The sequence below is a fragment of the Schistocerca cancellata genome, chromosome 4 (genome assembly GCF_023864275.1).
Source record: "Schistocerca cancellata isolate TAMUIC-IGC-003103 chromosome 4, iqSchCanc2.1, whole genome shotgun sequence".
NCBI lineage: Eukaryota > Metazoa > Arthropoda > Insecta > Orthoptera > Acrididae > Schistocerca > Schistocerca cancellata.
This window is the reverse complement of record NC_064629.1, coordinates 226,309,652-226,324,273: the sequence shown is the minus strand read 5'-3', so window position 1 is coordinate 226,324,273 and position 14,622 is coordinate 226,309,652. Positions and strand designations below refer to the sequence as shown.

The 14,622-nt window shown below is 36.5% G+C and overlaps 1 protein-coding gene across 1 annotated transcript in view; it reads left to right on the top strand.

Moving 5' to 3' along the window:
- Positions 1 to 265: 265 nt before the first annotated feature.
- Positions 266 to 14,622, top strand: part of LOC126183757 (uncharacterized) — a 166,778-nt gene continuing 152,421 nt past the window's right edge. The window contains exon 1 of the mRNA XM_049925984.1: positions 266 to 296. Within this exon, the coding sequence (XP_049781941.1) occupies positions 287 to 296 (10 nt within the window). The 5' untranslated portion in view covers positions 266 to 286. The remainder of the gene's footprint in view (positions 297 to 14,622) is intronic.

The window sequence follows — 14,622 nt, the reverse complement described above, 5'->3', positions numbered from 1 at the left end:
CACAAGCAACAAATATAGAAATTAATGGTGTTCAACCTTCCACCAGTAAGGTAAGTATTATAAATTTTCAGTTTGAAAAATAATTACCTAGTATTAGCTCAAAAGTACACATAACTAATTGTTTATCCATTAATTATGTTACAGATAGCAACTTAATCTGTGAAAAAGATGAAGAAAAACTCCACATGGAAGAAAAGTTATTTCATTCTACCAGATACAACATGGAAAGTCAACATACCTCCACCACCACCTGATGAAAACCTGACTCCAATGGAAATATTTTCAGATGTCCATAGGTAATGAAATATATGAATCCATTGTCCTTGAAACCAATCTTTATGCCCACATCAAAGATGGGCTTGTCATTGTTGTTTCCTCTAATGAAATAAAACAATATACAGTGGATCTTTGATTTTATTTTCTCTGATTTTACATTTTTGATGATTCTACATGATAAATTTGTAGCCCCTGTGAAAAACCCATAAGATAAATACTGAAAGTTCCCTGATTTTACATTCCTTCCTAGTGAGGTTTATTTCAATTCTAAGTTGTTACTCAATGTCTTATTGACTTTATCCCATTTTCTTCCTATTGAGATTTGATATGACTGAACGAGTTATAAGTGGCACAAAAGACAGATGTTTCACACCACTGGTGTTGGTGCAATTAAGGAATATTTTAGGCTGTTGTGGAGAGGGGAGACATGAGAGAGGAAATGCCTATGTAATCTGTGATCAGTGTTGCCAACACAACTTGCAATATTTAGCTTCATCACACAATTATGATACAACTACTGCTAGGTTGCACTGGTAATGGAAAAACAAGACAGTCAATGTGAAATATTATGGACCAAGACAACATATGATGAATGGTTCCAGCCACCACTCTTTCTTGTGCCACTTATAACTCAGTCTCATCTTTTTGCATGTATTTCTGACCTACTGTATTCAGCAACAGTATCAATCATCAACCTCTTAAATTCAAACACTGAATCTCAAATAACATGCTCAGTCATAATTGAGGGAATGTTGCCCATCACCAGCTAGTGAACTCTAATCAGGTGGTGACTTGCTAAGTCACCCAATAGCCACACCACACTAACACATGTAAAATGAGCTTGCATACTGGATCTGAGGAGAGGGGGAGTGGATATTCAACAAAAAGAGTGTAGATAGTGGTGAAAGCATTACGTGAAGTGCTGAAAATACACTTTTCATACACATGATGTGTTATGACACAGATGTCACACAGAAATAGAACAAGGGTTTTGCAATAGCTCATTTTAAAGACCTTCATGTTAAAATCTGACATGATACTGTTGCAACTCCATACACTACTCATGTATATACTTAGCACCACACACAACACACACTGTAGAGTGTAAAGATTGGCAGCAGTCTTAGAGGGCATGATGTGAAACTTTAGTATCTGAGATTTCTTTCAAATTTAAATTTTACGTAGTGTGCAGAAATTCACTAAGCCAACTTTTAATAATCTTGTAATGTCAGCTGGGGAAATAAACTCATTTTTTCATGTGTCTGTTTCTCTCTTAAAGTGTAAAATAATACTTTGTCAGTGGTGAGCATATGAAGTAAAGCTTGTAAGAAAAGCCTTAAATAATTACAGCAATGGTGACAAAGTTTCTCGTTAAGCAGGTGTCGACATTTATGCTTGTGGTTTAACCACTTAGCTGCTGTGATGTTTTTGGTTTAACTCAACATGTTCATCTATTTTTGATCTTTTTTGTGTGAGAACAAAGGATGATCCTTCAAAAATGCATGTTTTGAATGTATAATTTGTGGTTGTAGCATGTCAGAAAATAGTTTGGTTATCTTGTACCCAGATACCAATTTCAATTTTTTGATGAGTTTTTACTTGCTGTTACACATCTGCCATTTTTGTAAGAACTGATGAAATTTGTTATCACACATTATTGTATAAACATGGCAGAGTACATTTAATTTCCTTCACTTGGGCAGATTTTATAGAAAGTATTGGAGAGGACTGTGATTTTTAATCATACATGCCAATTACATGTGTTTTTGCTATTATTTTGGGGGTTTTAACATTTTCCTTGACTCTACATTTTCCTCCATTTTGGTGTTTTTTAAGTCTGGATGACACAAAAATGTAACATAGTGGTTTCACTGTATTGGGTTATTATTTTTATGGGTGCAGTTTCAAAGGCACAATATAAAATGTATTCATCTCAATAATGTTGTTTCCCCCAATTTCAGATGTTATGAGCAGGAATGGATTTGCAATTCTAAGGAAATATTTCCATTTAAACAACTATAACAACTAGAAACCAAGGTATTCAAACTGTGGACCTTGACAGATTCTTTGCAGAACTTTATGTTGTAGCTCCCTCAAGAAGAGAAATAGAGTACTGGTGAACAAATTATCCCTTTGAAGGGAAGGCATTCTTCAGTTCAGTATCTAAAGAATGAAACTCATAAATGCGAATATAAGGTCCAGAATGAGATTTTCACTCTGCAGCGGAGTGTGCGTTGATATGAAACTTCCTGGCAGATTAAAACAGTGTGCCCGACCGAGACTCGAACTCGGGACCTTTGCCTTTCGCGGGCAAGTGCTCTACCAACTGAGCTACCGAAGCACGACTCACGCCCGGTACTCACAGCTTTACTTCTGCCAGTACCTCGTCTCCTACATTACAAACTTTACAGAAGCTCTCCTGCGAACCTTGCAGAACTAGCACTCCTGAAAGAAAGGATATTGCGGAGACATGGCTTAGCCACAGCCTGGGGGATGTTTCCAGAATGAGATTTTCACTCTGCAGCGGAGTGTGCGCTGATATGAAACTCCGCTGCAGAGTGAAAATCTCATTCTGGAAACATCCCCCAGGCTGTGGCTAAGCCATGTCTCCGCAATATCCTTTCTTTCAGGAGTGCTAGTTCTGCAAGGTTCGCAGGAGAGCTTCTGTAAAGTTTGGAAGGTAGGAGACGAGGTACTGGCAGAAGTAAAGCTGTGAGTACCGGGCGTGAGTCGTGCTTCGGTAGCTCAGTTGGTAGAGCACTTGCCCGCGAAAGGCAAAGGTCCCGAGTTTGAGTCTCGGTCGGGCACACAGTTTTAATCTGCCAGGAAGTTTCATATCAGCGCACACTCCGCTGCAGAGTGAAAATCTCATTCTGGAAACATCCCCCAGGCTGTGGCTAAGCCATGTCTCCGCAATATCCTTTCTTTCAGGAGTGCTAGTTCTGCAAGGTTCGCAGGAGAGCTTCTGTAAAGTTTGGAAGGTAGGAGACGAGGTACTGGCAGAAGTAAAGCTGTGAGTACCGGGCGTGAGTCGTGCTTCGGTAGCTCAGTTGGTAGAGCACTTGCCCGCGAAAGGCAAAGGTCCCGAGTTCGAGTCTCGGTCGGGCACACAGTTTTAATCTGCCAGGAAGTTTCATATCAGTGCACACTCCGCTGCAGAGTGAAAATCTCATTCTGGAAACATCCCCCAGGCTGTGGCTAAGCCATGTCTCCGCAATATCCTTTCTTTCAGGAGTGCTAGTTCTGCAAGGTTCGCAGGAGAGCTTCTGTAAAGTTTGGAAGGTAGGAGACGAGGTACTGGCAGAAGTAAAGCTGTGAGTACCGGGCGTGAGTCGTGCTTCGGTAGCTCAGTTGGTAGAGCACTTGCCCGCGAAAGGCAAAGGTCCCGAGTTTGAGTCTCGGTCGGGCACACAGTTTTAATCTGCCAGGAAGTTTCATATCAGCGCACACTCCGCTGCAGAGTGAAAATCTCATTCTGGAAACATCCCCCAGGCTGTGGCTAAGCCATGTCTCCGCAATATCCTTTCTTTCAGGAGTGCTAGTTCTGCAAGGTTCGCAGGAGAGCTTCTGTAAAGTTTGGAAGGTAGGAGACGAGGTACTGGCAGAAGTAAAGCTGTGAGTACCGGGCGTGAGTCGTGCTTCGGTAGCTCAGTTGGTAGAGCACTTGCCCGCGAAAGGCAAAGGTCCCGAGTTTGAGTCTCGGTCGGGCACACAGTTTTAATCTGCCAGGAAGTTTCATATCAGCGCACACTCCGCTGCAGAGTGAAAATCTCATTCTGGAAACATCCCCCAGGCTGTGGCTAAGCCATGTCTCCGCAATATCCTTTCTTTCAGGAGTGCTAGTTCTGCAAGGTTCGCAGGAGAGCTTCTGTAAAGTTTGGAAGGTAGGAGACGAGGTACTGGCAGAAGTAAAGCTGTGAGTACCGGGCGTGAGTCGTGCTTCGGTAGCTCAGTTGGTAGAGCACTTGCCCGCGAAAGGCAAAGGTCCCGAGTTCGAGTCTCGGTCGGGCACACAGTTTTAATCTGCGAATATAAGGTGTTTATTTACATTGGATAATCATGCCTAATATATGAATTCGAAATTTGTGTAGGTAAAGGTGTATGTGAAGAGCATGGTGTAGGATTTTTAGGTGATACTGATCTGATGCTGTGTGAAAATTTACCAGAGGGCAAGAATTACAAGATATTTTTGACAGTTGGTTCAGCTCTTTAGAACTCATAAAAATTATCAAACACAAAGGTGTTTTATGTGTTGGGACTATTCATTCATACAGAATGTCACTCTACCTTCCAGCAGAAGAAAAGAAGTTGAAAAAGAAAGGAAAATGAAAGCTGGATGTTACCATTGGTTAATTATCCAACATCATAGCAGTAAGGTGGTATGATAATAAAGCTGTGCAGTTAGTTCCCACATATGTAGGTATAAATCCACAGGAGGCACGCAAGAGGTGGAGTAAAGAGGATAATCAGTCAATTCAGGTAAACTGACCACTGATTCTGAAGGAATTCAGTGAACTCATTGGAAGGGTGGATTTAGCAGAGATGCTGATAGAACTTGATAGAATGAAAGTCCATTCCAAAAGGTGATATATGTGAATAATTTATTTGTGATTCAATGTAGCAGTTTAAAATTCATGGCTGCTTTACAGGCAACACTTGAATCAGTGAGGCATAACATTAGTTTTTCTCTACTAGATTTCCACACACATATTGCTTCTGGTCTTACTATGACAGGAAATTTTGTTCAGCACAAAAGAAGAAGACCACCTACAGAAGGTATACGAACTCGAAAGAAAAGGTTGGTAGCTCCCTGGCCTATTTCAGACAACATATATGATGATACAGGATGACGTTGGTCATTGGCTTCGACAGAACCATCAGAAATGCCATTGTAAGCTATACACTAAAGGGTTCAGCAGAGTGTTGTGCACAAAATGTAGTGTTCCTATGTTTAGCAAGTGAAAAAATTTGTGTCTTCCCATAATAATAATAAATTAAGTTTTCCAATACTTATTTTGACAGCATGTTTAGTTATGTTGCATGAAGATAAACTTAGAAATGGTCATGTCATCCACATAAAGGCATATTATCCTAGTATTACTGTTTTTCTTCCTTTTAATTGAAGAACTCTTGTTTTTGTATTCAATTTTCAAAAATAAAGGATTTTATCAAATTTCTGAAAATCGTTTTGTTGAGTACTAATGTTGCCAGATGACAACATTTTTTTCGTTCAACATTGGGCGAGGGAAAATTTTTGAAAACTTCAAGTCTATTTCTAAAAAAATCTTTCATTGTATATTTGAAAGTAATAATTTTTTTATATCAGAGATATTAATTCAGAGATGAAAGGGCTAATGTCTTGCCACTCCATATTCATGAAGATGCAAAGCTAGTTCTTTTCGCTGATGATACGAGTATAGTAGTTACACCCAACAAATAAGAATTACCTGACGAAATCATAAACAATGTCTTTCAGAAAATTAGTCAGTGGCTCTCTGTTAATGGACTCTCATTAAATTTTAATTAAAGAAGTATATACTGTTCTGTACAGTAAATGGCATAGCACCATTAATTATTCAGAGTCTGAATAGAAATCTATAGCTAAGGCAGCATATTTCAAATTTTTGGATGTGTGCATTGCTGATAGATGAAATTGGTAGAAACACATTGATGATCTACTGAAATGTTTGAGTTCAGCTACATGTGCTGTTTGGGTTGTTTCATATATTGGTGATAAACATATCAATAAATTAGCTTACTGTACCTATTTCCATTCACTGCTTTCATATGTCATCATATTTTGTTGTAACTTATCATTAAGGAAGCAGACATTTATTTAAGGAATTAGAGGTATTCACTGTACCTTCACAATATATATATTCACTCGTGGAAATTTGTTATTAATAATGAATCACAATTCAAAAGCAACAGAAGTGTGCATAGCTACAACATTAGGAGAAAAGCTGATCTGCACTATTCTGGATTAAATGTGATGTTGGCACAGAAAGGGGTGAATTATGCTGCCACAAAAGTCTTTGGTCACTTACCAAATAGCATAAAAATACTGACAGATAACCAACTAGCCTTTAAAAACAAACTGAAAGAATTAAAAAATATTGAAATAATTACTGAATGACAACTCCTTCTACTTAATAGATGAATTTTTAGACATAAATTAGTAATCAGATTATTATTATTAAAAAAACTTGGATTATGACATGTAAAGAAACTTTTGTTAAAATGACTCATTCCACATTATTATGAAGTGTCATGTTAATGACCTATGGAACAAGTATTAATCTAATCTAATCTAATCCCGTCAATAATGCATATACTGATTTACCATGTTTAGAATATATTTATACTTTAGTGGTTGCTCCTGCCAATCCAGTACACTGTAGAATAGAGTACATGGCACACTATTACAATTATCAACATTGTGTGTCAGTCTATGTGGAAGTTTGATGCAATAAATGTGGAAATGAATTTTAAAATGTCAATTGAGCTTTACTTTAAGATTTTCCAAGAACATAATGCAAATTAGATGCCCTTGTACTACAAAGAGTAAGAACTCAAGACTGTTCTTTTAGCAGTGATCAGATGAGACCCTCAACAATATTAAACAACTGAACATATGAAGCTAAGTACATTTAATCACAATGTGACATCTCTTGTCTTGTTATGCTGTGCAAAAGTTTATTACAATCCAGTTTGCTGACTGTAAATTATTTATGTACTCAGTTTGATGACATCTCTTTTATTAGTTCCTGACCAGAAATATTAGCAGTAGTGTTAGTAGTCGTAATGATAGTTTATCATCAACAAATTGTTTTTACAATGATATTTGATATTCCAGCTTAATACAAAATGAAACCAAGTTAAAACGTATTTCTGCATAGATAGATATATTTAGGTAGGCACTTAATGTCAATAATGACAAGAATTTATGCCTTGTATACAATGCTCTTTGGTGTATGCATACCTACAAGCAAATTAGCTGACAATGTTAAAAACATTTCATCAATAACCATTGCAGACTCTCTCTCTCTCTCTCTCTCTCTCTCTCACTTGATTTGATTTGATTTGATTTTTTATTGGTCCAGTTTTATCATACAGCACAAATTGTACAATTGATATTGGACAGGTCAAAGATAAGTTACAATAATACATAGTATTAGAAAAATAGTAGGCAAATTAAAAATAGGTACCTATTACAATTAATTTTGTTATGTATTCAGAAATTTTCTGACAGAATAGAAACAGTGCTTTATTAGATGTGCCTTTAGTTTAGCTTTAAATATTGGATGAGTAGCATTTTTTGTTTCCTCTGGTATCTTATTGTGTAGTATTACAACAATGTTACCTCGATATTTTTGATGAATATTTGATTTCCTTCTGCTACTATAGTTGAGTACATTTGTGTTCTGTAGCAGTTTACCTGTTTTCAGGAGGTAGTCCCTAGTGAACAAGATAGTTTCATAAATGAATAAACTTGGAACATTTAAAACACAAAGCTCAGTAAAATGGGATTTACAGGACTCCATCTTTTTAAGGCCATAAATTATTCTTAGAGGTCTTTTTTGCATTCTAAAAACCTTTACACTGTGAGTTGAGTATCCCCAGAAAACAATCCCATATCGGACTAGTGAGTGGAACTGTGCATAGTATGCCTGAAGTACTGTTATTTTTCTTGTTGTAGCCTTTAAAATTCTTAGGCCTAAGGACACAGATGATAATTTTCTAAACAAGTTATTTATATATGTGTCCCACTTTAAGTCTTTCTGAACCCATAGAACCAAAAATTTTGTGACACTTACATTTTTAGGGGATCATTGTTTAATTGTGCTTGAAAAGACATTTGATTAGTTGGAGGAATTAAACGAAAATTGACACACACAGCTTTTTCAGTATTTGTTTTTTGTCAACCACTCAGAGAGTATTTTCATATAACTTTCTGCTGTGGACTGCAAAGTTTCTGGACTGGATCCCATGAGCAATGTGCTGGTGTCATCGGCAAACAGGATAGTTTTTGTGGGACTCATATATTCAACTAAGTCACTCACATAAATCAAGAAGAGTAGTGGACCTAAGATTGAGCCCTGTGATACACCATATTCTATTGGTAATTTGCTAGAAAGAAAGGAGTTGTTTCTTGTTTTATTCATTTTGTTGAATTCATACTGAAGTGATACTTTCTGACTGCAGTTTTTTAGGTATGAACACAACCAGCTATGTGCTACACCTCTTACTCCTTGTCGTTGTAATTTTTTGAGCAGAATGTTATGGTCCAGGGTGTCAAAGGCTTTTGACAGATCTAGAAAAATACTTGCAGCTAATTTATGTTGATCAAGGGATTTTAAAATGCAGTCTAAGAATTCGAAAATTTCTGTCTGTGTAGATTTTGACTTTCTAAAACCATGTTGTTGTACTGTAAGAGGTGCATATTTATTTATGAAACTTAAAAGCCTGTCATAGAAGAGTTTTTCTAGAATGTTTGAGAAGGAACTTAACTGTGACATGGGTTGGCAGTTTGATGTTTTTTCAGAATAACCTTTCTTTAGCAGTAGTGAAACTTTTCCTGTTTTAAAAATATCTGGAAATACGCCAGTTTTTAAAGAGAGGTTGAAAATTTTTGCCAAGGGGTTTGCTATGTGATGAGCACATGCTTTAATATGAAATCAGATACTTCATCAAGACCACCTGACATTTTATTTCTTAACAATTTAATTTTACTTATAATTTCATTTGGGTTTGTTTCATAAACATACATAGACACACACACACACAAAAAAAACCACGTGGAGTGGCTGAGCGGTCTGAGGTGCCATGTCACGGACTGTGTAGCCCCTCCTGCCGGAGGTTCGAGTCCTCCTTCGGGCATGGGTGTGTGTGTTGTTCTTAGCATAAGTTAGTTTAAGTAGTGTGTAAGACTAGGGACCAATGACCTCAGCAGTTTGGTCCTTTAAAAATTTACACACACACACACACACACACACACACACACACACACACACACACACACTTATGACTGACATTTGAACAGGTTGAATCTTTCATTCTGCAATTGAGTGTATACTGTTCTGAAACATTGTGACAAATAGAATTATCTGATGGATTGGGGATACAGTGCCAATCCAGCAGATAATTGTGGATGGAATCTGAGAGGAGTGTTGTCAGTTAAACCTGGACAGCACAATTGGTAAAGTCATTGCTTATGGAAGTGAGCAGCCAGATTTGGAGTCCTAATCTGGCACACAAATTTAATCTGTCAGGAAATGTCAGTTATCAAGAACATAATAATACTGCTCCAGTTCCATACAGCCTATGTACTTTCACTTTGTTTTTGGATAACTGAGTCATAATTTGACTATAATAGCTGAGATGTTGAGCTCAGGAAGAGGAAAGAAGAATAATTTCATCCATTAGAGATCTTGGGCTTATGGTGTGTTACTCTGTGAAAATATGTAGCTATGTCTCAGATGTTCCTTATTAATAATGTATTATATATTTTTGCTTGCCCTAACTCCATATTATTTAAATATTTCTTCACCTAATAATATGTTGTATTTAATAGGTTTCAACTGTTTCATAAAATGTTCACTTTAATTAACTTTGTAATCTTCCTGGAAAATATATTTAACATGTTATCTACTGACAAAAATACTAATTTGGGATTTTTGTTTATTTATTCTTGATAAATGTGAATAAGTTTAGCCTTTGTTCCCTGATCTTATGTTATTTAGGTGTACAATGGAACGGTAATTGTGTATCTCATGCTACATTAGGGCTTACAATCTTTCATGCAGATCTTTACACAGCACTTACTTACGTCTTTATAATTATTATTCTTATAAACCTCTCATGTAATATAAAAATTGTTCTCAGATTTTCTGTTTATGATCCATAAGAAATAATTCTACAGTTACTGACTGAGTATATATTAAAATTAAAGTCCCCTATCACATTTTTCAGTCAGTGTGTGAAGCCTAAACTCAGATACAGTTTTTACTAATTGGCCGACTAATTCTCAAGGTAGATTTATGCATATAGTTTATCATTTTTGTAATAATGAGTGTGCAGTATATGTATTGTTATCTGTTCCATATTTACTTGGCATTTGGAGTGACATCTCTTGACAACAGTGGGTGCTATGACCTGTTCAGCTACTAAGGAGATAATATCTGATGGAAAAAGCAGTAAACAGTCACCTCAACTCTGGAGAATGGCAAATCTTGAGCAGAATCTACACAAATCTTTCTATAAATATTATAAATTAAAGTCCTCCACTGCATTTTTCTGTCTATCTGTAAATGCTAATCTCAGAAACTGCTGCAAGGATTTTGACACAGTTTTTGCTAATAGGCAGACTGATTCACAAGGAATGTTTCTGTATATAACTTTTGACCACTATGTCAGTCAAGTCATCCTATCATAGATACTTAATGTTACCAATGCAAAACTGGAGCAGGTCACTTTTGTTATGTCCAAAGCTCTGTCTGTCACTTGCTAAAGACAGTAATCTATGTTGATTATATTCCTTCAGCACTATCTTTGTGTCTTTATTTTGCTTCAGCACACAGTCAATATTCATAGATAAATTTGTGTGTTTGTTATACACTCTTTGAAATTATCATCGATGTTTAATTTGACATTGTTATTTTTCCTCTCTATGCCGACTATCACACTGTCTATTATCTTAATGTTAATGAGAGTTTATTCCATTTTGACCAACTGTTAATTTCCTTGCAGACCTTGTTTGCTTTCCTCACCAGGTGTTCTTGTGTTTTATCTGTGACCTCATTGTTAATATAAACAGGAAAGAAACTATTCCCTCCAATAGCCTAATCGAAAGTTTTCTTGCACATTAAAAATAATATTCATTTTAAAGGTACTACCATCCAGAAATTCTGTATTTTGAATTTCATAATTCTGTTGCATAGAAGAGGAGTGTCTATTTATCAGTTGCTAAATTAAGACAACTGGAGTAGAGCTGACAACAGATATACCATAAAGAATGATCCAAAATGGCTAGAAGATTTATATGCTTGCAAAGTGATCATAAAATCCATCAAGAATATTTACATAAAACTATCTGTAACAGTTTTAACAGAAAATACATCTTGTAACAAATTGTCAACCTGGCTAACAGTTGAATAACAACAATATTAAAATTTAAAACAATTTTTGATTAATTACAGACCTCTTTGGTATGAGCATAGGGAAAGTTCAAATAAGAAACTGAGTTGATGAAAACAGATAGTAAGTGAATATGTTAAAGAACTGATTAAAGAAACATTTTGTTCACATTGAGCACCTACTACAGCGCTTCCTCCTCCCCAATCTCTTGGCCCCCCACACAAAGTAAACAATATCTATTGTTACCAAAGTGACTTGATCACCATAGCCTCTATCAGCAACTTCTGTTGTTTTGAGCTACTGATAAGTGGTGGACATATGGCACCTTGATTATGAGTAAATAACTATTTTTTGCAACATCAGATTTCTAGAGACTCCTTCCCAAAACTGAAACAGACCCATAAATTGGTTGTCATCTTGTCCTTCAAAGACCTCACCCCTACAGAAATTTCTGTCTTCAACAAATGCCTCGTTTTTGGCCCATTTTCAAATAGAGTCAGGGTGTTTTTGTCAAGGACCTGCTTTTCTTGAGTCTGACTTTACACTTGTTTGCTAACCACCTTACAGACCATAATTAATCGAATGTCAATACAGAATCTTGTCTAGCTCATACTGTACCTCACTTGACTCAGATCCAACCATCCCTTGGTAACATTCTAAGAATGTCTAACTTCTAATGTCCCCTCAACTTTCTTCCCTATATCCCTTTCCCTCAAAACCCACCTCACAACTGCACAATGAATCATATTCTCAAAACTGATTATCTTTCCTCCAGACGAAGGTTACACCACTGTCATAATGAACTATGATGATTACATAGCAGACACCCTCTGCCAGCCATCGGACCTATCAACCAACAATGGCTGCTGCAATGACTTCACGTTCATTTTCAAATTCCTAAGTAATTCCTAAAATTTTCTTACAGAAGATGTTTCCCTCTCCACTGCTACTTCTCCCTGGACACCAACTTTCTGCACACTTCAAAAGATCTATAAGCTCAACACCTGACATGCCCGTCATGATCATTTACTGTGTCTCCAGTGAAAGCATCTCCGCACTTGTTCACCAATACCTTCAACATATTTGCATGCAGTCTACTTTATTTTTATTTTATTTGGTATACGAATTCCATGGACCCGTACATGCGAGTGATTTGCCTGGATGTGGAACATGTCAATACAATTGTACAAATACAATCAATGCTACAGAATAGTAATATAATATAATGATATAGATATTATAAGTATCACTTTTTCTCATTTAGAAGCTGTAATTTAACTAGTATAGCAATTCACACTGTAACATTATAGCTATACTATAACATTAACATAATATTGTATTGTCCATCTAATAACTAAGAGACTAAATACATCTGTTATTAAGGGAGTGCATTACTTCTGGAAAAGAATTCATCTAAGGAGCACAGCGGATGGTCAAGCAGGTATTTTTTTAACATACCTTTGAACAGCATTTCATTTTCTCTTGTACATTTAATATAATTAGGCAATGCATTAAAAGTCTTTATAGCAGCATACTTTACTCCCTTCTGTACAAGTGATAAATTTCTTAGTTCAACATGTAGATCATCTTTACCTCTAGTGTTGTATTTATGGTATGAACAATTTGTTTTATACTGAGCATAGTCTTTATTGACTACATTCATCAGAGAGTATATGTACTGACATGTTGTGGTCAGAATACCTAACTGTGTAAAAAAATTTCTACGTGAGGTTCGTGGAGGAACCCCACACATGATTCTGACTGCTCTCTTCTGAGCAGTTAAGATTTTTTTTTTTTTGAGGCCAGTGAATTACCCCAGAATATTATTCTGTAACTCATTAATGAGTGAAAGTACCCAAAGTAAGCTGATTTTGAAATGTTGATGTCCCCAAAATGAGTAATGATTCTTAGAGCAAAAGTTGCTGATGAAAGCCTCTTTAGAGTAAGGGACACATGCTTTTCCCAGTTGAGCCTACTGTCAATGTGAACCCCAAGGAATTTAGTGGAGTGCACCTGTTCTAGTTCCTGCTTGTCATGAGCAATTACTATATTTTCTAGAGTTTAATTTTTTGTGTGGAACGGTATAAAATTAGTTTTTTTTATATTAACTGAAAGAGAATTAATTGAAAACCAAGCTGTAACTTCTCTGAGTATATCAGTAACATCAGTCTCCAGATCGGCAGTAGACTTACCATTTACTACAAAGCTTGTATCATCAGCAAACATTGTGAATTCACAATTTTTACTAATGGACAGGGGTAAATCATTAACATATATTAAAAACAGCAAGGGTCCAACGACAGATCCCTGGGGAACTCCATGCTGAATTTTGCCCCCTTCAGAATCCACTAGATTAGAAGATCCTTTGTTGCAGCCATTTAGAACCACCTTTTGTTTCCTGTCATCAAGATATGATTTTAGCCAGTTACCTATAGGCCCTTTGATTCCATAATGATAGGCCTACTCCAAGAGTATCTTGTGGTTTACACAATCAAAGGCCTTGGAAATATCACAGAAGACACCATATTATAATCAATACACTAACCAATTGCTCCATAGGCTTGCCACACTTCCTGTTTCTGTATCATATGGTGCTCTGTGTGTCACTGTACATGACACCTTGTTGTAAATTAACATCTCCAATGTCTGTTATCTTCCCACAATAGATAATTACCTTTCCTTATTGGCCAACTGACTCCAAAACTACAACCTCATTCCTGATAATCTAGGGCCAATTGCACAGCCTGACAAAAAAAGAAAAAGTACTTAGAAGAAATGGTCAGCTGTCAATGTAACACATATACACCCTGAGTGGGTATGTAAACGATCAGATATTTACATCTGCAACAGTTAGAAAAGATACCGATTATGTCTAGTGTTGTTAACAGGCCTGGTAGGGTATGTAAGTGTCATGAACTGTGTCAGATGCTGAGCGACCACTATGAAGGACATACGGATGGATGGTGCATATTCACGTGAGGCAGCATTATCAGCATCTGATGTAGTTCAAAATGAGCTCTATCATCAGTCTCCATTTGGCTGGATGGTCAAATTTTGCAATATTCAGATTTGCAGGTCATTAAAATTGGACTACATGGGAACATGTTGGCAGATATATTCATCCTCAAGGTTCCAGTTAACCATGTTTGACCAGCACAAGGGAGTATCATCACCTTACTGTGCACACTAATGGTTCAAATGGCTCTGAAC